At 43.4% G+C, this 24,781-nt stretch overlaps 2 protein-coding genes across 5 annotated transcripts; both read left to right on the plus strand.

The window, feature by feature from the left end:
- Positions 1–484: 484 nt before the first annotated feature.
- On the plus strand, positions 485–11,433 carry jakmip2 (janus kinase and microtubule interacting protein 2). Of its 3 annotated transcripts, none has more exons than XR_005100114.1 (24): positions 485–671; positions 3,266–3,512; positions 3,955–4,209; positions 4,287–4,529; positions 4,605–4,814; positions 5,151–5,249; positions 5,329–5,475; positions 5,547–5,687; positions 5,857–5,913; positions 6,033–6,155; positions 6,997–7,125; positions 7,584–7,667; positions 7,893–7,955; positions 8,044–8,142; positions 8,310–8,411; positions 8,494–8,547; positions 8,626–8,691; positions 8,767–8,835; positions 9,030–9,107; positions 9,173–9,223; positions 9,300–9,452; positions 9,526–9,591; positions 9,766–9,867; positions 10,032–10,122. XR_005100114.1 is itself a non-coding variant. In XM_037269101.1 (24 exons), the coding sequence occupies exons 2-23, from the start codon at positions 3,384–3,386 to the stop codon at positions 9,814–9,816; spliced, it is 2,469 nt and encodes an 822-aa protein (XP_037124996.1). In that variant the 5' UTR covers positions 485–671; positions 3,266–3,383; the 3' UTR covers positions 9,817–9,842; positions 10,032–10,139. The 3 variants fall into 3 exon arrangements, 2 of the variants coding, with proteins under 2 accessions (XP_037124996.1, XP_037124995.1); XM_037269101.1 differs by having other exon boundaries at positions 9,766–9,842; positions 10,032–10,139; XM_037269100.1 differs by lacking the exon at positions 9,766–9,867 and having other exon boundaries at positions 10,032–11,433.
- Positions 11,434–14,699: 3,266 nt separating this feature from the next.
- Positions 14,700–24,742, plus strand: dpysl3 (dihydropyrimidinase like 3). 2 transcript variants are annotated; one of them, XM_037269326.1, is made up of 14 exons: positions 14,700–14,905; positions 18,969–19,057; positions 19,547–19,731; positions 20,555–20,719; positions 20,793–20,854; positions 20,955–21,035; positions 21,227–21,295; positions 21,845–21,965; positions 22,020–22,176; positions 22,251–22,392; positions 22,483–22,653; positions 23,613–23,792; positions 24,044–24,215; positions 24,325–24,742. In XM_037269326.1, exons 1-14 carry the CDS (start codon positions 14,867–14,869, stop codon positions 24,417–24,419), a joined length of 1,728 nt encoding a protein of 575 aa, XP_037125221.1. In that variant the 5' UTR covers positions 14,700–14,866; the 3' UTR covers positions 24,420–24,742. The 2 variants fall into 2 exon arrangements, with proteins under 2 accessions (XP_037125221.1, XP_037125222.1); XM_037269327.1 differs by having other exon boundaries at positions 14,701–14,905; positions 24,044–24,197.
- Positions 24,743–24,781: the final 39 nt, after the last annotated feature.

Genomic DNA, 24,781 nt, shown 5'->3' on the forward strand with positions numbered 1-24,781 from the left:
ATTATTATAATTATTATAATTATTATGCTATTGCTTTTGGGGCATGAAAATATACCATATGCACAAGATATAAAAGTTGAATTGGAAAAAAAAAAAAGTTTTATATGGTGCGGAGTTATTTTGCACTGTTGTTGCTGCTACATATTGCAGAGACGTGACTGAGTATGTAAATTGGAAATGTTCAAGGCAAGTTGAAAAGTCTCATGTCAACGAGTAACGGGGGCAAAGAAAGCGTGAAGCAGGATGATATATTTTGGGGTGACTTATTTCAATGCATTCAAAGTTGCTTTTATCTCTGCCATGCACATTATGTGAACGCAAGTGTGAATGCTGCAAATTGTTCAGAGCAAAATAGTATACAGAGTAAATAGCACATATATATTATGCACGTTTTTTTTTTTTTTCTTGTTGGGGCAATTCTGTTTTTCTTTATGCAGAGCCGGCCGGATGTCGGTGGACTGCGACGGAAACCAGTGAGCTCATCGTAGCGAGGAAGGCGGTGCTAAACTCCAGCATCATCATCATCATCCTCTTCCTCTTCACCCTCATCATCACCTCATCGCGCTGACTGATGATGATGCTCACCTCTTTTTTCACCATCTAAAAACGTGCAGTCATCCACCATGGAGTGCATTTCACACCCGTTCGGACATCTCTCCATGGACTTTGAGGTAAGACGATGCAAAACGTCCACATTCAGCACCGTCTCGCGTGGGGCTTTCCCGTTACTAGCGGGCCTATTAGACTTTCATTGACTCGCTCTCCTCCGTGTTGCTGCAGACTTGATCCCGAACTGACACTATGTCGATTAATATGATATCTGTTGTGACGACGGGGCAATAAAGCGGCATTCTGTAGTATTTGGACGTGCAGCACCCGCTTAGCCTGCATGTCGGAAGTGGGAGAATCTCGGCCTGCACTGCGCGGGTGACGTGGGAGGAGGCAGCTGGGGAAGAAGGAGGAGGAGGAGGAGGAAGAAGAGGGGGGGATGCTCAATGGGCATTTTCAGCACCATAATGGAGCGTGTGAGCATCATCTCGGTAGCCATGCATCAGCCTGTTGGTGGCAAAGCAAAGTATGGGCCTTGGACAGCGGCACCCATTTGTGTGTGCTAGCCCATATCTGCCATGGGGCTGTCTGTCACACTGGCCTCATTTGAACACGCGCTGCTGTACTGAGAGGAGTAAACAATGGTCACATTATTGCCTTTTAAAGGTCAGCGCATATCAAGGCTATTGGCTCCTCCTCCAAATGTATTTGACAATAAAACAAAAAGTAAAGTCAGCTTGAATAAAAGGGCAAAATCATTTGTCATCAAATATCACTGTAATTACAGACACAAACACACAATCCAAAAAAAAAAGCAATAATTAAATAAATAGTGGCATTTTCCTTAAAAGGATATTTAGTAGATTATGTTTCCAAAACATATAGAATCAAACAGCTTATGGGCAATATTTCACAAGAGTTCTCTTTTTAATTTCGTATGTTGGAGAAGATACACAAGCAACGAGTGAGACTGACAGCATTGTGAAAAGTTAATAAATGTTGTAACTTTTTGCTTTTCTTTGCATCCTTCCAGTTGATATTTTGCCAGACTCATTAAAATTGCACGGTTGGTCATTTACGTCACCTTTAATTGAGCTTTTGACGATGTCATTGCGTAATACGGATTAGCAAGGACGTCGCATGATAGTGTACAAGTGAGAAGCAAAGATTTTTAATGCTTCTTATGGTAGCGCAGTCACATGTGTGTGAGCAATCATGTCATCGTTGTTATTTAAGGTGTTGACGTTTTAGTAAATCTTTGGTTCCTCTTGTTAGTTTGCCAAAGTTGCCTGGACTCATATTTGCACATTTAGTTCAAATCCTGGAATATACAGTAAAGATTTTTATTTTTTTTTTTTACTTAACCTGAAATGTTATTTGGATAACCCAGCTGGTCTGATTTCTTTTCCTATCATGTCAGAGAAGCACTTTGACCTTTTAGGAGACTTGCCAGCAGCTTCCTGTTTGAAGATAAAATATGACAGTAATCAGTTTGAAAAAGACATCAAATTCATTCCTGGTTTTGGCCGCTCTGAATGATTTCTAGGCTAATGCCGTATTAGATCTCTTGGTAAAATGTAGTTGGCTTTGCATGAAGGTGTTGCACATGGCAACACCAAAATGCCGACTCATTACCTTCATCGGTTGTGTCATGTTTGAGGTCATCTTGGCCCAGAAATGACCAAACAGCACATGTCTTGTCGTCAGCATTGAGCTTGAAAAATAAGCAGATTTTGAAGTCATGGGAACCAGAATCTTTTTTGTTTTTGCCCCCAAGTGCAGTTTCACAGGGAGATCTTTATTCAGTGATTCCCAACTAGGGTATGGTGGCTCAATTGACAGATAATCAGGGATACCACGAGAACTTTTATATATACACAATATATGCAGCCACTATTTTCTTTTGGACAACTCCACTTCCAAAAGTGCTACTTGATTGCTGTGTGTTACGTCTATGTTGATTCCACGTGACCATGACTTTAATCTGTATTCCAAAATCTTTTAAGCAATGTTATGTCATTTTCTTTCTGATAATCTTTGTATCACTGTCTCCATCTAACTTAAGAAGATTTAATTTCTCCCTCCTAGGGCAGCTAACTTCAATTACTCAAATTAGAAACGCAAAAAAAAAAAACGTACTGAGAAAACAGCATTTATTTGTATTGCACTGTATCAATAGAACCTATTGAACACCAGACAATTGTTATGAAGGCTTGGATGGAATCAAATTATCTCACAGAAATCTCTGACTTCTAATGCATTATACTCATGCAAGTGAAAATGAATTACTCCAGTTGATACTCTCTGAACATTCATTTCTTGTAAATGATGGCTTTCCAAAAAGCAAAGATTATGCGGAACGGAATTATTATTAGTGTGTCGAAGTGAACAATCTTGTCGTCAGCGATTAGATTTTCTATTTTTTAACCCTTAATGGGGCACTAAATCTTTTTAAACCGAGAAATAAGGTCACATTATTTATTTTTGTATTTATGTATGTATTTATTTATTTACTTATAACAAGCACAATATGGGGCAGCACGGTGGCACGCTGGTCCATGAATACAAATGTAAAAAAATAATATATATATATAGTATATATATATGGGCTGGCCAGTAACATCACACATACCATTAACATTTGCCTCTACCTTTAATACAGTCCTGTCTGTAACCACAACAATGTCTCTGCTGGTCCCCTTTGACCCTCGCCCAGCCCTTTTGTCTAACAGGAGAATGAAGAAGAGGAGAAACAGGAAGCCTTGGGAGCACCGTGGACCGTTTCTGTAAAGTCTCCATGAACGCAACAGAAGAGACACTGACTAATTGAACCAATGGCCAAGAAAGGGCGCGTGAAGGGCGAGAAGCCCGAAGCCCTCATCTCTGCCCTGCAGGCAGCCAATGAAGATCTCAGGTCCAAGCTGACTGACATTCAGATTGAACTGCACCAAGAAAAATGCAAGGTATTATCCTCCTTAATTCTGTTTGGATGTTCTCTGAGAAAAGCTCCAACTCACATGTGACGCTGGAGAGCTCATGTAATAAAGAACATGGATGGTTACGTGCAGAACATGTGCTGTGGTTAGTATTTAACCATTTCTGTTAACAGAAATGGGTTAGGTTTAACACTATGACTCATGGAGAAATTTAACATTGATGTACGCCATTATGTATAAGAATGAGAAACTTATGGATCCTGATTGGTGGCTTGTGAAAGTGGAGCTATGTTTCTATCATCCCAGTAATAACTGGAAAACCTTAAACCTTCTCCTTTTGTATATGATAAGGACCCGCAGTCAACGGGTTTATGCGCTGTTGCTGAGTAACAAGCATTTCTGCAAGCATAACATAATAGCTATAATGCAAGTGACAAAGTCCCACGTCGAATTGCAATTTCCACCAAAGGTGAGCAAGCTGGAGCGAGACAAAGTACAGGAGGTGAAGCGGGTGCGCGAGCAGGAGCAACACCGCCACACCGCCATGTTGACGGAGCAGCGGGCCAAGTGGCATGAGGAAAAACAAAAAGAGCTCCAGGCCCTCCGGGAAAATCTGACACGGCAGCATGAGCAAGAGCTGGCCCGCCATGCCAAAATCAAAGACCAGGAGAACCAGAGGCTCAAGACTGCACTGAGCGCCATACGGGATGGCAGCGGCGAGAAGGTTGGCAAGAATGTTTGTCTTGGGAAGAAGAATTTTTTTCCTTTACTGATGCAAAATCATCAAATGTGTGTCAATAGGTTCGCACGGCATTGACTCTGGAAGCCAAGGAGGACGCTCGCCGCTTCTTCGATCAGGAGAGGGTGAAGCTCCTCCAAGAGATAGCCGAGCTGAAGGCGGCCAAGAAGCAAACGGACGAAGCCCTCAGCAACATGATCCAGGCAGACAAGATGAAGGCCGGCGATCTGCGGGTGGAGCACCAGCAGCACCAGGAACAGATCTCCAAGATCAAGTGGGACTGCGAACGGGACATCCGGAGACTGGTCAGGCACAATCACTCACATTCGCCGCCATTGACGGATGACCCTAACCCTATTCCTGCTCCTTTCCTGTTCCAGGTCGATGAAATCAAAGCAAAAGATCGCACCATCTTCTCTCTGGAGAGGGAGATGGAGTCAACCACGGGCTTCCTCCAAAAGCTGCAGCTTCAGAAGGATGCGCTGGATGAGCAGCTTTTCCTGGTCAAGGAGGCAGAGTGCGGCACAGGAAGTCCCAAGAGAGAGATTCCGGGTCGTGTTGGAGATGGCGCCGAGCACTGTGGTAGCCCTGTAAGTAGCCTTCTTGTTCTCACAAAGGATACATCAAAGCAAGTTCACATGTTGACACTGATGAGCGACATAAGATATTATCATGATGTCTCATGACTGACAATATTGTCTTGTCTCGTATCGTCAACTGTTAATGAGCGCGTTTGCTGTGTCGGATCCATTTCGTGGAACGTGATCGCTCATAAGGTCGGCATTTCTGCATAATTAATTCAGAGGCACGGTAAACAACACAGAGTGTAAACGCTTTGATTTGATTTCATTTCGGACTTTCCCTCAAATGGTTGGCACGATTGGTCATGCACAAACTTCAAGTTGATTGTTTTTTTTCATACAAAGGATCTACGGAGAAATCAAAGGCGCATGGCTGAGCTCAACTCAACGATTCGCAAGTTGGAGGACAGAAACTCGCTGCTAGGAGATGAGCGGAATGAACTCGTATGTTCAATTTGGACTTTTCCCTCCACGCTCCTCTTTTCTTTTCCCCTCCGCTAACATTTGCCGTTTCTCGGAGCAGCTGAAGCGTGTGCGAGAGTCGGAGAAGCAGTACAAGCCGCTGTTGGACAAGAACAAACTGCTGAGTAAGCGCAACGATGACCTGATGCTGACTATCCAGAAGCTGGAGGAGAAAGCAAAAAATCTAGCCAAGGAGAACCTTGAGATGGTCAGCACCCAGGCGCACGAGCACTATCCCCGTTCTGTCCAGATCAATTGACCTTATGATTTTCTTATCAGAGGGAAAAGATCAGCTCCCAACCTCCACTAAAGAAACCGAAGTCCCTGAATGACCTGGACCAAGCCCAGGATGACCAGGAAATAGCTTTTCTCAAACTTCAAGTCCTGGAGCAGCAAAGCATGATCGACGAGCTCGCACGAGTACGTGTCGTCGTGACTGCGACCGCACGGTCGTATAGTCTCCTCACATTCCATGTTCACCGTGAATGACACGCATAATCAATCCATCATCAAAATGATTCAGTCTAGAGGTAGTCTCAATGAGTTTCTTATAAGCATTAAATTGATTTGAATTCTTCTTTGGGTCCAGGACCGAGAGAAACTGCTTCGGAAGAAGAGACATAAAAGGAGTTCCAGACCAATCAAGGTGAAGAGAATTGAAATCTGAATTTATGTTCTTGAAGTCGTTAGTGTCGTGAATGGTGGTTATTATTGGACTCTCCAACCTTTTAGCCCACTGATGTCATTTATATGAACTTTGTGCAGAGGCACATTGTCGTGGACACATTCTTCGGCTACGATGAAGAGTCAATGGATTCGGAAACATCCTCGGTGGCTTCTTTCCGTACGGATCGAACACCGGCTACTCCAGATGAAGACCTGGATGTGGTGATTATTCCATTTCCACTCCTTCCTTTTAACCTCCAAAGCAAAGCGAAATGTTTCTTATAAAGACAATTTAGATTGGAAATCATCCTCAACTTTCACTGTCTGATTTTATTTTGGCAGCAAACTCGGAACAGAACTTTTATAACTGCTAAAGCGTCCGCGAGGGGTTAAAAATTGAACAGTAAATCATCCAGTAACAGACATGCTTACCCAACCTGAACACACAGGGGAGGTGACTTTTTTTTTTTTTTCCTTTAGGGCAGGGGTGTCAAACTCATTTTGTCCCTGGCTTCCTTGGAAGGGCCACAATGAATGTCATCCCAAAAAGATTTATGAACGCCTCATGCTAGTTACCGTATAGGCAGAGGCGTAGCCAGGAATTTTTCCAGTAGGGGCGCACGCCCACAGGAAAAAAAATCGAACATCACCCACGCCGTTCGCTGATCGCTAAAACAACATCCGGGTCCGGGAGGCAAACGGTGAATGGATAACATCGCGCACATAGAATAGCGCAAGCACATTCGCGCAAGACCGAAAGAAAAAAACGGCATGAAAATGAAGAATCGAAAAAGCTCGATTTTTTATTTTTTTTTTTTTTCAACCGGGGCGCAGGGAGTCCTAACCGGGGCGCCGCCCCGGCTCGCCCCGGCTTGGCTACGCCTCTGCGTATAGGCTACATAACAAACCGATGAATAACGAGTGAAGTCAATGCACGTATCTGGCCCTCGTGCCTTAGGTTTGACACCGATGCTGAGCCATGTGTTTTGCCAGTTGCAAGTGTCAAAACTCATTCCAAGCAATAACGCAGGACGTATTGACAGATGATCTGTTTCTTGGTCAGGGTCTAGCCAATGAGGAGTCTGAGCTACGTTTCCGTCAGCTGACCAGGGAATACCAAGCCTTACAGCGAGCCTACGCCCTGCTGCAGGAACAGAAGGGAGGAATTCTTGATGCTGAGATGGAAGCCAAGGTACACAATACAGTGTCGTGATACAAGCATCATTTACGTAACGTGAACTTATAGGCTCTTTTTTCCCCACTTGACATGACGTCAAACCTTTTGTGTTTTAGGTCAATTGAGGTTAGCAATTCTGGCAATTTATCCTTGCATTCTTCAAGCGAATTAGCAAACACTCTGATGACGCCAACACCGAAATCACGATTAATCGCCCAGCCTTTAGTTTCAGCTACGTACGGCGTATACGAAGTGTTTGCTTGATAAGTCATTGGAGTCAGCAGTTTGAAATTATCATGACATTTGCCACTGGACATTGTGGCGCATGTTCATAAAAGTGATCATCTTGTCAATAGATACGGTAAATTGATTTAGCGGCATACTGTACCGTGGAACGTCAATTCGACGGACGGCGGGGGATTCAATATGAAAGTGAGATTTGAGGGCAAAAGAATTTCTTTTGGATGTTTCAGGCTCAGGAGCAGCTCCAAGCAGACATACTAAGGTACAAGGCCAAAATTGAAGATTTGGAGAAAGAGGTGACCATGAAGGGTCAGGTACGACACACGCTCACACTGAGCCTTTTAAAACGACTTTCTACGCGACATCTTGTGTGGGTTGAATTACACAGAACAGTTCCGTGCATTTGTATTGAACGGCGAGATGAAATCGTTCGATTTTCTTACAATGAGGCCTTCGTAGACAATTGCGTTGTCTGCACAAGATAAACCAGCAGAACCAACAAAAGTCATTTGACATAAAGCTTGTCTCCTCTCCATCAGGATTCCAAATGGGTGGAGGAGAAGCAACTATTCCTGCGAAGAAATCAAGAACTTTACGAGAAGGTTGGACTACCATCGAAATGAGCTCAAAATAATTCATTTGCCATCAAAGGCTTATCCAGGTCATATTTGTAAACTATGTGCCGCCCAGGTGGAAAAACTGGACCAGGAGTGCTGTCGGGCTCAGGAGGAGCTCCAAGACTCCAGAGACCAGAATGAACTGTTAGAGTTCAGGATTCTGGAATTAGAGGTGAGCCAAACATACTGCGCGCTAAGTACCGCTTAGCTTGAAGGAATGTTCCCACTTGATGGGAAGTATTAACTTTGTGGACATCCCAAAAAAATGAGCGGGCGGGTTGCAAAACAGAACGTCACGTGACGTCCTACTAACTCGAGGATGCGCGTTTGCTATTTCAGGAGCGCGAGAGGAGGTCGCCTCCTTTCAACCACCTGAGGATGCATCCCTTCTCGGAGGGTGTCAGCGCACTGCAGATCTACTGCATGAAGGAAGGCGTCAAGGTGCCACTGAACGCTGTCCAAGTTGGATTATGTCATTGATGTAATTCTGCTCGTAACGGAATGCCATGCGGTCTTTCCACAGGACGTGTGCATACCTGATTTGATTAAACTTTTAGACATCCTGGGAGACAACGGGGTAAATCACATCACGACTTATTTGAATAAAAACGAGGCAAAATGCTCATTGGTTGAATTTTGTTGTCTTTTTTTTAAGAATTTACGAAATGAGGAACAAGTGGCCATTATTCAAGCTAGCACCGTTTTGTCATTAGCCGAAAAGGTAAGCTTTCTGCATTGGTTTCATACTCGACTTTTTTAATCACATACTTTAACTTTGTTCTTCTCTGCCCTCTAGTGGATACAACAGATTGAAGGAACTGAGGCAGCACTACACCAGAAAATGATGGACTTGGAGATAGAGATGGTGAGCGTCGCACTCGCACCCGTATTCATCGATAGCAGAATGAATCAACACACCTGATTCAGATCATTCGCAAGGTCTGCAGAAGATGGATGACAATCCTGATCATTTGGGAGACATCGAAAACATACCCATGATCACTTGTGAGCAAATGCCGTTTCTAGGAATCACTCATATTTGATCCTAACCCTCAACAGGAGATGTTCTGTAAACAGAAAGGATACCTGGAGGAGGAGCTGGACTATCGAAAACAAGCCCTGGACCAGGCCTACATGGTAAGCAAGATTTTTAGCCAGTTAAATTATTTGCTGAAGAAAATAACCTGCTCCTTTTTCAACAGCAAATCCAGGAGCTGGAGGCAACGTTATACAACGCTTTGCAGCAGGACAAGGTCATTTCAAGTCAACAGTCATATTGTCCATCAAATATTGTCATTTTGACCATTGGCTGCATGGTCTCGGCCGTAGGTGATCAAATACGGCGAGCCCTTAGACGAGCTGCAGCGCGATGAGCTGCGAACGGCGGTGGAGAAACTGAGGAGGCAGATGCTGAGGAAGAGTCGAGAGTACGACTGTCAGATTCTGCAGGAAAGGATGGAACTGCTGCACCAGGCTCACCAGGTTCGTCAAAAAAAAAAATTCCACGAGTTTTATTAGAACCTTGAAGCGAATTCATGAGAATTGTTTTCTGCAGAGAATTCGAGATCTTGAGAACAAGACAGAGATCCAAAGGAGGCAAATTAAAGACCTAGAGGAAAAGGTAGCCTTCCGTTTTGATATCAAATATAAGAAAAAATAGAATGTCAGTAAGGAAATATTGTGTGACTTCCTGTACTGTTCCTCTGTGTGTGCTCCTAATGTGACTAACATGCTGCATGGTCCTCTAATTCTCTCACTTTCTCTCTTCCTGTCTTTTTGCTTTCTTTCCTGGCAGTTTTTGTTTCTATTCTTGTTCTTTTCTCTTGCCTTTATCCTTTGGCCTTGAGGTTTTTGGCACGTCCCGTAGCAGAGGTGAGTCGGAGGAGGGGGGCTTCAGGTGAATAAATAAATCTTAACAGTGTAACCTTTAAAACCTTTGGAAAAAAATACTTTTTTTGTATGTTATTTTTTTTGTAATCTTTTTGTGTGTTAAATTCGTATCAAATTTTTGTGTTGAATTCTTTGTAAATGTAAGATTTCACTTTTTTTTTTTTTTTGCAGGTGGTACATCTGGCCGGACATCTCGTTCGTCACCGCTGTTGTGTTCTTTATTTTTCATCCGAGTGTGGTGGAGCAACACTGGCTGTTTGTGTGGTGACAGTATACGAGTCTATTGGATGTTGGCCGTGGAAGCTCACTCTGTTTTTTTTTTTCTTTTTAAGCGGGGCTCTCAGGATGTAGGACTGCAAGAACAAAAAACACACACGTGTATATGCAGTTGCACGTAGATGCACGCCCGCCCGTGTTGCTTTGACAAATCCAAAACCAAAGCCTGGGAAGAAAATGATGTCTCTGCCATGCAGGGTAATAGTAATATTATTGTGTGTCAGCCATTACTGTTTGGGGAAAATGAAGAGGACAAAAAAAACACCCGCCCACAGCTGATTGTCTCCTCTTTGAAACTTAAAATGATGGAAACGCAAGCAAGGGCCATCAAAGGTGTGTAGACACTGGAAGCCACTCAGGTTGGGAGACTCAAATCAAGAAGAACACTGGAGACCTCAAAGTGACTGGATTGTCAAAACTCGTCTGCGGATTTTCTCCAAAGGTTAGCAGATGAAGAAAGATCTTTACTCTGGTTTTATGGGTTTCCCTTTTTTAACAGCTCCCCAGCCCTCGATTCATACACGTTTGCTGTTCATATGTACATTGAAGCAATGTCTTTCATAATTTATTGTGACAGTTGCTGGTATGATTTTGACATAACAGAAAAGAAGTTGAAAGTGGACCCCCCCCCCCTTTTTAATCCTTTCCCAATGTAGTTGCTCTTGCTGACCAGGCGAGGGCAGACTTGTTTTGCATCCCTTTTTAAAGTTTGAATGATCAGGCTTGTAAATATTGTCAAACCTTTAAAAAAAAATCTATATACCAATACTGATTGATCTCAACCGTTTGAAAAATTGAGAATCTTTATTAGCAATCCACAAAATTACTGTGAAAACAAATGTCATCATTTTCATATAACGACCGCTTTTATTTTTGCTAACCACTACTTGGATACTAACCCCCCTGAGTCTTTATTCAACACTCGAACTCGGTCCTTGCCATTCTAAATATTTCCAACTGGTCCATGTGAGCCTCCTACCGACCCCACGGTCCATCCACGACTGACCGTGAGTATTTCTGTGCAAACTTTGCTGTCAAGCAGTTGCCTTAAATGCATTTGTCCCTTGTACATTCTAGGCCCTTTATGATAACAATGTTTTATTACCCTTTTCCCCAGGTGGTTGAAATTGTGTAATGTATATTTAAATCTATATATTTTCTTTTTAACTCACAGAGGACTTTTTTTTATTGTATCTGTTTTCCAACAAGAATTGTCCCCCCGCTGCCCCCTTTACTTTCACGTAGACAATTAAATAAACTGGACAAAGTCAAACAAGACTTTGGCGTTAATAGATGACAAATTGTTTTTGTTTTTTTTGGACTTCTTTCATTTTGTGTTAGAGCTGTGTAGATAATTAATATAAACTTATCGTATTAAAAATAGTAGTTTAAGTGGACGGGCAAACTGGTACTAGTTTTTTAATGTTGAATAATTTAAACGTTTAACGAAATTTTGCATTTCCCAATTAATTCAAAAATGATCAGCCTGTATTTTTAGACTGATTAGATGAATACATTTCTGACCATGATGATCCCAAATGTATCCATTGCCTAATAAAGTGCACAGAATCTAACCAAACTAAACAGATGAGGCCGCATCTGTGTACAGCATTACTGTCACTGTCCTTTCAGCACCACTAAGTCATACGATATCGCCATCTTGTTTTTCTCTTATGTGCAGCCAAAGCGCCCATGTGGGCCAAAAGTGCTCCCACGGGAGTGACAGCAACAAAAGAGATGAGCTGCACTCACTCAGCAGGTGTCTAAGTGAGGGAAAGCTGAGTGGAAAGGCAGACAAAGAGCCGCTAAAAAATAATGACGCAACGCTTGTCTGCAGCTTCACTTTTTTTCATGCCCATCAGGGAGAAATATGGTTGAGAAATATTTGCGCCATGGACAGTCAATTTAGCAAATGTGAGAATTGGACTGGACATGAAATGGTGATGAAAAGATAAGGGACTAATTCATATTAATTTTGTATGTTTTAATCATGATTATCATCATGATATTAAAAATGGATGTGAGAGGCAAGTTAGTTTGTTAAATAAATAAATAAATCACTCCCAATGCATTAATGTTGCTCCTGGCCGATAAGTGCATGTAAGTGCAACGGTGCGCAGTGATCCATTGGGCAAATCCTTGATCGTTGGTCGGAGCCGCCGCCCAAAGGCCTTACGGCAACAGGGACCTTTTGAAAGTGGGTAAGTGGGCCAACTCCACACACACACGTCAACCAGTGTTAATTTGGACTGCATGTATGACAAGCCCACCTTACTTTAACAACCACTCCCTCATGTCTTTCCCAACAGTGCACTGAGTGTAAATTCATTTGCTAACTATTAGCAGGACTTCCAGGAATACAAACAATCAGATCTGTCTAGGGCTAATTGTATGTTGCCAAGCAACAAGACATAAACAGATTGGGCAGCTGCATCCGCTTGGGCCTCCATGTTGGCTTACCAGATGCTGCTGGAATCCAGTTAGAGATTCACGGTCTGCAAATTGAGTCCGGCTTTTACGAGCATGTGTGCATGTAAATTTTGACACAATCATGCAGCTGCACGATTAAATGTTTCTGTGTCTTAAATTGCAAAAACCAGAGACCAGACTGATGTATTTTTTTGTCAAAAGCATGCACAATTATGTATACATATACTATGTATATAAGTATATGTACATACACATACACTTATATTTAAATATAGACATATACTTATATATATATATACACACATACTTTTGTATATACACATATGTGTATATTTTCATACGTATACATATATATTTATACACAAATGAACTTGCACACACAAACACACAGGCACGCACTGTCTCTAGCCCCAGTTTCACCCTCCTCCTCCTTCTCCTGTGTCACCAGTGGAGGCTTGCTTGCAGCATGGCAGAGCACAAGTGCAAGGCAGAGGAGGACCTGCCCGTGTATCTGGCCCGACCCGTTACTACAGAACAGGGGGTTCGACAAAAATACGGTGGCTTGTTCTGCAGCGTGCGTGACGCTTTCGAAAACAAGACCATCGACTTTGATGCCCTCAGTGTGGGTCAGAAGAGGGGACCCCGGGCATCCGCCAGCCCACAGCCAGCAAGTCCAAATGATGTGGGTTCTGATTCTGAGGAGGGGAGATCCAACAAGGAGGATGCATCCCTTTCAAATCCGCTGGATGAGAAGGTGAGCAACACATGTTCATGATGTCACCACTACTTATTATAAATGCTACTAGATCATGCTTTTCAATATTCGTATTATTTCAAATATGTCAAATTACTATCACTGATATAATATGTATTGCATCTTCTCAGCATTAAAGTTATCCTGCTGCTGCTGCAAATTAAATAACCTTACAGACATTTGTGTGTTGCTGTCACCTAGTTTATGCACACTAAGGTCCATGCAGACCTGCAAACTTCAAAAGCATTAAAAATGCTGAGGATGGTGAAGCACTGCCTTGTGATGTCAGCGATGTGTCACCGACTAGATTCAATGATAGTGGACAGCACATCTCATCAAGCCATGACCCTACATTTTTACTTGTTAACAGCGGGAACATACACACTGACCCAACCATATGCGGGTGTGAGCATATGGTGTTCTAACCATTTGTGCCGATGATGGAGTAAAGGCAGAGGGTGGTCTTCCATGGGTCCAAACAATAGAGTCACATGGCTTCATTAGAGGGCTTGTGTGAGAGTGTGTGTGTGTGTTGAGAGAATGTGTGGGTGTGTCATACGCTGGACAGGCTCTGTGACAGCTGCTACATCATTCCAACCCTCCTCCATTGAAGAGAAAAAAAAAGGTTTAGAATCATTCTACTGCGTTTTTGTTATATATACATATGTGACTGTTCTTTGACTCATTTGTAGCATCGGAGTTATTTCTTCAATCCAATTGTAAATGTTTACTGCGTTGATTTATGCACACTGTCGAGAATAGGAGTCACTCAAGGGACAATCCACACACCCCAACAGGTCTAACTATTAGGATAACAGGACTCTAGGATAACAGTTTCGGTTTGAAAAAGTTTTCAGTACCACACTAATTAGCCGTTCTATTTTTAAATTTACAATAATGTACTCCTTGTTTGTGTATCAGTGCTTTCACATTGATTTTTGCATAGTAAATGTTCAGTGATGCTCGTAAGAACAATAACGACTTCCATATGGACCTCACCCCTAAATTAGTCAATCTTATTCATAATTGATGGGTTGGATGGACGGATGAAAGATGGATGGATGAAAAATAGATATATAAACGGGTATTTTCTCTGAGCGCGTTTCAACAAAAAAACAATTATTTTAAAGTGTCCGCTATTTTAATGCATATGCTCTAATTTATAACGGTAATTTCAGTTTCGACTGATAACAGTAAACCTAATATTCTAATAAACACGCGATATTTTATCATCTATTCAGTATTTTTTATTTTAATATATAAATGACGACGAAATGCAAGTGCGGGGTGCTTTCTGGCGTCCTCTATAGGCAACCTTATGCCACAGCAGCCTTTCCAAGTGAGGGCGGGGCCGATTTTTTTTCATCGCTCTCTTTGGACCATTGACGCTCCTGCAACACTTTGCGTGCTTGTGAGCGAGTGTGTGCAAGTGTGTGTGCAAGCGTGTGTGCGTGCATCAGACTTCACTGTCATTCCACATCCAGCATCCGTCCAAGAGGGGAATTATCATCATCTTTTTACACCTCGTATTGTGGAAAAACGAAGGATGTCTTATCAAGGCAAAAAGAACATCCCGAAGATCACAGTGAGTTGTTCACGACGCTCGCTCCAGGGTGTGTGGGGAACTTTGATGGCTGTTATAAATCACTGCATTAGCTACTGCAGCCGTAAATCCAGACCTTGCAGTAGCGCTACTGGTTAAACAATATGATTATTATGCATTTGATTATAATTGTCAGCCCTCATGCTGCAATGAGGGCATTTTGCTGGGCATGCGCGATATTAGGCGTTTTCTTAAAGGTGTCCTGTCTCCTTTGTTGAGGGACTCACCCATTCAAAATCACTAAACATTCCCTTCATGTTTTCTCCCTAGTGTACAATTCCACAGTTAATTTTTTTCTATTGCAAGACAAAATATTTTTGTTTGTTTGGAATTTTACAGAATGGTGCATTTTTGTGTAAGATTTCGCCCTTCCCCCCACCTCACACGCAGTCATGTTATGCTATTATGTATATCCTCTGAAATCCTCTAAATCCACCGCCGTTTTAAGACTTTTGGCAAAAAACAAAACAAAACAAAAAATCAAACGTAATTCCAATGAGGATTTTCATATTTCCAAGCTGAGCGTTGATGTTCCAGGCGTGTGTGGTGCAGAGGAGAGAGTGAAAAGCAGGGAAGGTGGGAGAGGCGGGTGGTTGGGGGGGTAGATAGGCACACGCCCATTTTGGGATGATTTGGGATTAAGCGGCATAGGGAAAGCAGTGTTTTAAATTGTGAATTTCTAGAAGGCGAGCAATTGTATCACAGCATGCAGGGCGGAGGTTGAATGGAGGCCAACGCAGGCAGCTGCGCCTCCGCTTGGTCTTCCAACTGCAGACCTCTCCTTTGTGCGCGTGCGCGTGCGCGCATGTCATGCCGGCCGGTTTCCATTGTTGCGGCGATGTGGAGTATCGCTCGGCCTTTGTTTTTGGATTCGGTTGCTTTGGCATCAGAATGATGTCCAAATAAATAGGGAACGTTCTTTCAAATCCCATTTTCTCTAGACTGTCTTTTTGGAATGTTTTGAATTTGATCATGCAAAACCTCCAAAGTTTGGACTGTATATTCTTGATTCATCTTAATTTGATTGATGGCATGACCAGACATCAGATTAGTAACGCGATGAAGAAAATGTAATGAAATGATCATGTCCTGATGCAAATAGCTTCAAATCTGACTAACTATGTGTATAATGGTCGATATTAATATATACTGTAAATTCTACATGCCTTTTTAAAAATGTCTTAGAGATCATTTGATTTTGGAAAAAAAAGCAGCAGCAGGAGTACAGAAAAAAACTCAAGCTAAATTTAGTTCCTCCCCAACATCAAAAGCTTGGAAATATAGCCCTTCTAAAATACTTCCTTTTGGCATCACCTGCTTACAGGAATTTAAAAAAATGCAAATATGAGAATTTGTAAAGATGAAACCAATATGGAGGTTGTTTACTGTATCAGCAGTTATTTAGTCTCATACAGTTTGGCATTGAAGCCTGCAAAGTTTACTAGCGTCTGGCGGCCGAATCCTCAAAACTTAACTTGTTAGTCTACCAATTCATGTAAATTCATGCTGCTGTAAAACTGGAATGGAATAAAAAAATATTCCATACCATTCTATTTCAGCAGTTTCCTCACATTAGCCGGTGCCAAAGTGGCTGTCAGATTTCTAGGTGCGGCTCTTCCTTTCTTCCGTCCTCCCGTCACAGCCCCCTCAGCGTTCCTCCGCCAACCATTAATCCCCCCGCCCCCTCTTGAGCTAACACCCACCCCACCCGCTCTGCCGCATCCATTGGGAATGAGCACCTAAAAAAAAATCCCATCCAGGAAATTAAAACTGAGCTACGGCTTCTGCCATCAGCATGCGTGCTGCCACAAAGTGTGCAAACAAAACAGAGCATGGCCTGCCCAGATGTGACTCACCATAGCAACCGCTGTGCATTCAAGATGGCACCAAAACACCGCCCCCCTACGTGTTGGTAAAGTTCTATTAGCAGACTTTACTGACTGCAATTAACTCAATTGCATCGGAATTCTCAACTGTGAACAAATTGCGGCCTTTTTGGGTAAATATTTTGGTTTCTTGGCAACTGGCAAAAAAAACTGAGGCATGGGGGCAGATGACACTCGGATAGAGTTGCATTACGAAAACAATTCTCAATTCTACAGCCAAATGTAAGAGTTTGTGCTAATTCTCCCGAAATGCTTTTGTATGTAGCCAGCTAACCAAATCCTCAAGCAGAGGAGAAAAAATGTGGGTGGGGGGGGGCTGACCCAGAAAATTCTTAACCCAGAGAGACATGGGGCAGTTGTTTCTAATATAGGAACATATTTCACCATTTATGTCTCATAAAAATGACAAAGTGTGAATAGACTTTCCATCAGCATTCACACAAGCCAGCTAAATATTTGAAGTGGCATTTGCATCAAACCTTGAATGAACCAAGAACTATTAACATTCTATCTGAGTGATGTAGTTTATTATAAAGACAATGCTGACATCATCATATTGGGATTTTTTTTTTGTTCCACTCGTAAAACAGGATGCACTCACACGGAGTGACAAAGTAGGACGTGACCCTGGAAGGTCTCAGCAGATCAGGATCAACGACATCACTTCAAACGAATATTTGCTGTTGCTACGTGACTCCCCTTTTTTTTCCCCTCCACACATTCAGTCTTTCACTCACTTTGGACGAAGTGCACTCAGCATCCTGTCATGTGACCTCCATTAATACAGCTGCCAAAAGGTCTTAAAGAGGTTGCCTCAGCAAAAGTCAAGGAAGCTTTACTTTGATTAAAAACCCAAAGAGGATTATTCAGTCTGAGACTGGTTCTTAGTACTTATGCACAAATAACTTTTGGTCATACTATAATGTGACGAAAAGAACTGATTCTTTATAGTCATCCAAGCATTTGTGGGTTAAGATGATGCAGCAATTTTTGCACAAGCACAGTACTTTTTGTCACGATGTGCCAAATTGTAGGAGCGTCCGTGCAGAGAGAAAAAAGAGATGAAATGGTGCGCAGCGGCACTAAATGAGCGACAGTTTTAGGGCAGCACTGACGTGTTCCAGCTATGACCGAGTTCTCCAGTCTAATACTGTAATGCTTGCAAGGTGTGGTCGCCTGGAAAGACTCTGGGCTCTTTTTCACGCCTCACCATTACTATCACACACCAAAGACTCAGAATGCCATTCATTTGTGATTCTTCGTCACAACACCAAAGAAAATCTTCACAAAATAAATCTAATGTAAAGTACAGACATCGAACTTCACATTTTCTAAACTGTGTGTAACAACAGCCAGCCAATGGTTCTCTCCAACAAAGCAAAAGCCAGTCGCCTTTCTATTTCCCTCCCCACAGTGAACTCGTTGCCATGGCAACCGCACGCTGGAATTAGTCCACAACACGGCCGTTGCAGCAGATTTTGATTTGTCTGACTGTGTCAAGTGTTTAGCTTCTTCCCACAATTGAAGGGTTGCTCTCAATGAATGCAAATATCAAACAATACATTTTAGGACTCTTTAAACTATATATTTACAACCACATTACGTTTTATAGCAGTGAATAAAGATGCGCGTTTTTTAATCCGTTTTCACTTTATGATTGAGCACAACAGTATTCACGCATCAAACGCACATTTTGGCGACCTTGAGTCTTGATAGGTGCCTAACAACATTTATTATTATTATTATTATTTCCCCCGCGTCTCAATGCCCCGTCAATGCAGCAAGTCACTCGTATTGACAACAAGGAGGATTTATAAATCATATTTGAGCTTACCCGCTGTCGGTTCAAGTCTTTGTTTCTTTTTGGTGCTTTGCATTTGCGCTATATTCCGTGCTGCGGCGATAGTTTTTGCACATTCCGTTTTCCTCCTGGGTTCCTTGGGATCCATAATTGCATGCAGGTGAATAGCGTGTACACGCGCTGTTTTGAGTCACGCAGGTGAGGAACGTGCACGCGCTCTAGACTGTGCGACGTCATGGCAACGCCCAGAATAAGATGCGTTAGTTATATGCTGGGATATGTTTTTTTTTTTTTTGTAATCTGCATCTCTTCAACATGCCAAAAGACCATTTATCCCATTTCTCCCCCCCCCATGCAGAGCGACCGGCTTCTTATCAAAGGCGGCCGGATTGTGAATGATGACCAATCCTTCCATGCAGACATCTACATGGAAGATGGCCTCATCAAGTAAGAACGTCCTCATCCCTTTCATCTCTCCGCCTCTGCAGCTCTTTAAAGACTTGTGCAAATCCTTACTAAGAAATTCCAGGGGGAATTTATTTCAAGAGGGGGGGCTGTTAAGAAGCCCTTGAGTTAGATTTTGGAAAGTGGGAGGAGGGCAAGAGAATATTTCAGGCTTGAGTAAAGGGAAAAGTTAACTATAAATAAAGTCTAACAAAACAAAACATGTTTTTCTCACCAGTCAAGCCTTTTGATGAGTAACTCACCCTTAAGCTTTTCAAATCTATCCATCCTCTGTTTAATTTCACCCTTGATCCCATTTGGCCTTAATTGTTCTATTATTTCTCCCTTTGTTCCTACTCCCCCACTGAGGGAGGCTACCACAGGAAGCCTGGTGTTGCATAATAAACAACCAAATGAGCTGATGGAAAACTCCCATAGACACTCCAAACACAATCTGCTCAAACCTTTACTAACTCGGTTCAACATCTCCAGGCAGATCGGCGACAACCTGATTGTGCCCGGCGGGGTGAAGACAATCGAAGCCAACGGCAAGATGGTGATCCCCGGCGGCATCGATATTCATACCCACCTCCAGATGCCGTATCGTGGGACCACCACCGTGGATGACTTTGCTCAGGGGTCCAAGGCGGCTCTCGTTGGGGGCACGACCATGATCGGTATGAAGCTGTGGTAAACTCAGGGTTAAAAAGCTAAAGAGGAAAAGAGGTGGAGCGGAGACCCAAAGAGACTCTCCTACGGGCAACTGTCCAAAGCATGTCTATACAAAGGGCTTCATGGGTGGGGGTGGGGGGAACTGGGCAAGAGACTCCCATGAAAATACCAAACACTACAGTATGTGTCTGCTGGTCATCTTAATACATCCAAATCACATCTACAGTATGTGTGTGTCCTCAGAGACATCGCAAGCAACAGCTGCAAGATAGTAGCGTAAAAAGTTGGCACAGAGACATTTATTAACAGACATGCCCCTGTTACCACCATTCACACAGCCCATTCATTTGTGGCCGATTCGATTTCAGAGAGGCTAAGTGAAAACATTCACTCTGTGGGTGGGTAATGTGAACACTTTTTCCCCACTACATAAGATGTCAGTGTGACCATGGAGGAAAAGAGAAACAATGTCAGAAGTTACGCTTTTCTGCCATCTTCTTGTAACATGCAAACAACAACAAAAGCTAATTGGGTCATGTTGCAAGTGATAAAGAAGCTAGTGACAACCAGACACAAAAAAGCTTCTAAATATATATGATGAGAAAATATACAGTGTTACAGATTTTGGAATGTGCCAATGGGAATTTTTGTCCAAGAATAAAGTGTTACACGACCCCCTCACGCTGTGACAAAAACAAAAAGTGACACGCGCCAATGTTTGGTCGCCACGGGTGGAGCACAGCCAAAACAAACTGACAGCTGATCCCGGCAAGATAGAAGAAAAAAAATGGCAAATGTCGCCATCTATCTCCCCTGTCCCCCATACAGTGGACCATGTGATCCCAGAGGTTGGCAGCAGCTTGTTGGCGGCCTACGATCAGTGGAGGCAGTGGGCTGACGAGAAGGCCTGCTGCGACTACGCACTCCACGTGGACATCACCCACTGGAACGACAGCGTCCAGCAGGAGGTGGACAACCTGATGAAGGACAAAGGTATAATATGATGACTCCACTTCAGTTAGAGATGATGGGTAAAAGTCATGTCTTTCCTTTTCAATTTCCACAGGTGTGAACTCATTCCAGGTGTACATGGCTTACAAGGACTACTACCAGATGAGCAACAGCGAGGTTCGTAGCGCAGAAGATGAGGGATTGCGGATACCATTAAGGCTGACTGGCAGTTTTAAGATTCCAATGGGTTTTGTGACTTTCTTTTCTGTGGCTGCAGCTCTATGAGGTGTTTACCTTCTTGGCGGAAAGAGGCGGCATCGCTCAGGTGCATGCGGAAAATGGAGAGATCATTGCAGAGGTAAAATGAAATGGCTGGAAATATCTTCTTGTGGTTTTAGAATTCTACAATTCTTATATTGTAGGACATGCAATCAAATTCTCACGGGGACAGCACAACTTTTAACCGATTACATCACCAAATTATTTTAAGTCTGTGTTTTCACGATGGACCTTTGTTGTTCAATTAGCATGTTTGTGTCCGACCAATAGGAGCAGGCCCGTATGCTGCAAATGGGAATCACCGGACCGGAGGGACACGTGTTGAGTCGGCCAGAAGAGGTCGGAACAAATCATTAACGTGACTACAGTACTGATCCATGTGTTGGCAACGACTTGGTTGTTGAAACAATTGATTGTATGGCCACACATACAGACGGGCTTCACTCTCACTCAAAGTCATGCTGTTCTTATTACGCACATGTGGTTTGATGCACATTAGTGACGTTCAGGGCGTAAATCAACCGCGTGCTGTCGCTAAATGAAAACAGTCAACTGATCTCAGCTCTCGCATCTCGCCTCCGACGGGAATTTTCAGATCTCGTGGGAATCATCTGCCAAAAAAATGTCAAACAATGACTGAGTTGACCTCTTGTGTGAAGTTTGTATGTTCTCCACCTTTTTTGAATGGTTGTTTGTCTATTTGGCAAGTGGCTCCTAGAAACAGCATGCATGGAAGTCAATGTAACTGAAGTGCGGCACTTTCTGGCTTGAACGCTCCCACTTTTGGTTGGAAAGTATTTATTAAAAACAGCCCCCATATGATATTTGCTGTGCTAGCGTTTATGTGAGAAACTGTGAAAATCATATTTAACTGTGGGCGTCTTTTAGTTGGAGGCAGAAGCCGTGTTTCGGGCCATCACCATCGCCAGCCAGACCAACTGTCCCCTCTACGTGACCCGCGTCATGAGCAAGAGTGCGGCAGACATCATCTCACAGGCCCGTAAAAAAGGTAAAAAAAAATCCTCGATGTTTTGGTGGTTTCTAACCAGAACCTCCTGGTTAGGAAACGTCGTGTTCGGTGAGCCAATTACGGCTAGCCTGGGCACGGACGGGACGCATTATTGGAGCAAGAACTGGGCCAAGGCGGCTTCGTTTGTTACGTCTCCACCTCTTAGTCCTGACCCAACTACTCCAGACTACTTGAACACGCTCCTATCCAGGTATACCTCACTTTTAGAAACTGCATATGTTATCAAAAAAACACATAGTTACTTTGTGTTTCTTGGTCCTCCAGCGGAGACTTGAGTGTGACTGGCAGCGCTCACTGTACGTTCAGCGTGTCTCAGAAAGCCATCGGCAAGGACGACTTCACTCAGATCCCAGAGGGCGTCAACGGGTTGGAGGAGAGGATGACCCTCATCTGGGACAAAGCTGTGGTCAGACACTCTTGCGTCGTCCTCACTTTTATAGCCTCTGGTATTTCTACGCTTTAATATCATATATTTATCCCTCCCCCCCTCGTATAGACTACAGGCAAAATGGATGAGAACATGTTTGTGGCGGTTACCAGCACCAACGCGGCTAAGATCCTGAACCTGTACCCGCGCAAGGGTCGGATCGCCGTGGGCTCCGATGCCGACCTGGTCATCTGGGACACCGACGCCATCCGAACCATCACGGCAAAGAAACACAATTCGGTGCGTAGGGAACCGTGCATTACACCATTAAAAAGTATACGAGATGCACGAAAAGGGGGGGGAATAATTCACCATGGAGGTAAAATAAGAGACAGCATGTGTGCTTGTGAGCAACAAGGCGAGAAAACACATTTTTGACCAGCGTCCAGGGAGCTCTGAGTTCCTCTGAGTTCCTCTGAACGGAAATGAGGTCTCCGAGGATCCTCATATGACTCACAGAGTACATTCACTGAATCAAAAGAAAAACATTTAAGTAACGATGACAACCTTTAAGTGGTGTTTCCAAACATACGTGACATTATACTGGTGCCTTGTTTCCAACTATAAGGGGGCAAATGAGCTTCGTCATATTTGATCATATGGCAGGTTTCAGACAACGTCGAGCTAGCCTCATTTTTATGATTATAGTATAGATTATATTTCCCCAAATATCCTGATCCAAGCTCGCACGCAGATAATCTAGTCTTACAAAATACTTTGGGTTTCCATGGCGATGCTCTATGAGAATTGATTCCAAAATTTCGGTCGAGCAAAAGACTGGAGTTGTATTCAGTAGACAGAGCTCAGTCTTTGGCGTAAAACATAATCTGCAAATCTGTGGATGACATCCTCTTCAGGCTCTTACGTAATGATGTCACATGTTCATTTCCCACACAAATAAGGAACTCAGAGCGGATCCCAGCAACAATAAATCTAACCTAATGGAGATTTTGACGTTCTGCCAAGCAGGAGCGTTCATGTTTATCATCGTATCATCACATTAAGCTCACATGCACGCGCGCACACATTTGTCATGACATCATAATTGGCGCGCAGCCACTGGGAGTCTGAAGTCAGTTTGGACGACAGCACAAAAAAGGCCAGGAAGGAGCACCAGTGGAATGAAATGAGGGAGTGCCGCTTAGAAACATAAAACACCACAAAGTGAAGTATTCAAATGCTTTTCCATTACATTGAAGACTGCAGAGTACAACATCTTTGAAGGCATGGAGCTGCGTGGCGCGCCTCAGGTGGTCATCTGTCAGGGGAAGATCGTCCTGGAAGACGACAACCTCCACGTGACCTCGGGCGCGGGCCGCTTCATCCCCTGCTCGCCGTTCCCCGACTACGCTTACAAACGTGTCAAAGCCAGGAAGCAGGTAAAAGTTATTTTTGTCCAACTAACCAACTTTCTGGTTTGCAGACGAAATGATTAGTGTCAAACTATTGCTTATATAAGAAAGCATGAAAATGCTTCCCAATTTTGTCCTGACGGATTTTCCTGGTGTCTTTTTTATGGACGTTCTAACCTGGCTTTGGATGACTGGAAAACTTACAATGCAAAAGCACCATCCCATACAAAATCCTTCTTGGCTAGTCCTATCTTAGATTTGTATCTGCTTCCGTGCAGCTGGCCGTCCTGAGGGCAGTGCCCAGGGGGATGTATGACGGCCCCGTGTCGGAATACTCCATGTCACGTGGCGGCACCCCGTCCGCCTCGGCTCGTACGTCACCCACCAAGCAGCCTGTCAGGAACTTGCACCAGTCTGGATTTAGTCTAGCAGGTAACCCTGCACCATGCGGTGAGCATAATGCCCTCAGATCTTTCTTCGTATCCATGAGTTACTTTCAGTTCAAATCACATCAAAGTCTGATGTATTTTTCATGCAACTCCTTCACTCCCCCTTCCAGGTCCCCCTATTCCTGATGAAGTCTCGACAAGGCCTCCCGGTCGTCGTATTATGGTGCCCCCTGGTGGCCGTTCCAACATCACCTCCCTCAGTTAAACTCCACCCACCCATCCAGCCCAAGGAGGACTTAAGAGTGCGCCTCCAGGAAAGAGTGTGTGTTCATGTATGTGTGATGGGAGGTAGAGCTGACTCGAACGACCACGACTAATTAAAAACAACAAAAAATGCCTTACCTGTCACTATGCTAGTCTTTGGTTGCTCAAAAGGAAACACATTTTGGCAACATTGAATGGGTCTTTTTATCTTATTTTATTTGAAAAAAGATAAAACAACCAAAGCACAACCAGTCCCAGCCTTCCTTCTCAACCGTTGTGTACTGGTGCTCTTGGTAGTAAGTGATCTGTATAAAAAAAAAAAGTAACAAGTAAACTACCTGGTCTTAAACGACATCCATTCAT

This window comes from Syngnathus acus, chromosome 14 (genome assembly GCF_901709675.1).
Source record: "Syngnathus acus chromosome 14, fSynAcu1.2, whole genome shotgun sequence".
Lineage (NCBI taxonomy): Eukaryota > Metazoa > Chordata > Actinopteri > Syngnathiformes > Syngnathidae > Syngnathus > Syngnathus acus.

Excerpts from the sequence above, each read along its gene's own strand:
- jakmip2 (XM_037269100.1), top strand. The coding sequence starts at position 3,384 with ATGGCCAAGAAAGGGCGCGTGAAGGGCGAGAAGCCCGAAGCCCTCATC. Across the intron at positions 7,668-7,892 it reads AGGTGACCATGAAGGGTCAG|GATTCCAAATGGGTGGAGGA; the intron begins GTACGACACACG and ends CCTCTCCATCAG. Across the intron at positions 8,692-8,766 it reads TTTTGTCATTAGCCGAAAAG|TGGATACAACAGATTGAAGG; the intron begins GTAAGCTTTCTG and ends TCTGCCCTCTAG.
- dpysl3 (XM_037269326.1), top strand. The coding sequence starts at position 14,867 with ATGTCTTATCAAGGCAAAAAGAACATCCCGAAGATCACA. Across the intron at positions 19,058-19,546 it reads ATGGAAGATGGCCTCATCAA|GCAGATCGGCGACAACCTGA; the intron begins GTAAGAACGTCC and ends CAACATCTCCAG. Across the intron at positions 22,393-22,482 it reads TCATCTGGGACAAAGCTGTG|ACTACAGGCAAAATGGATGA; the intron begins GTCAGACACTCT and ends CCCCTCGTATAG.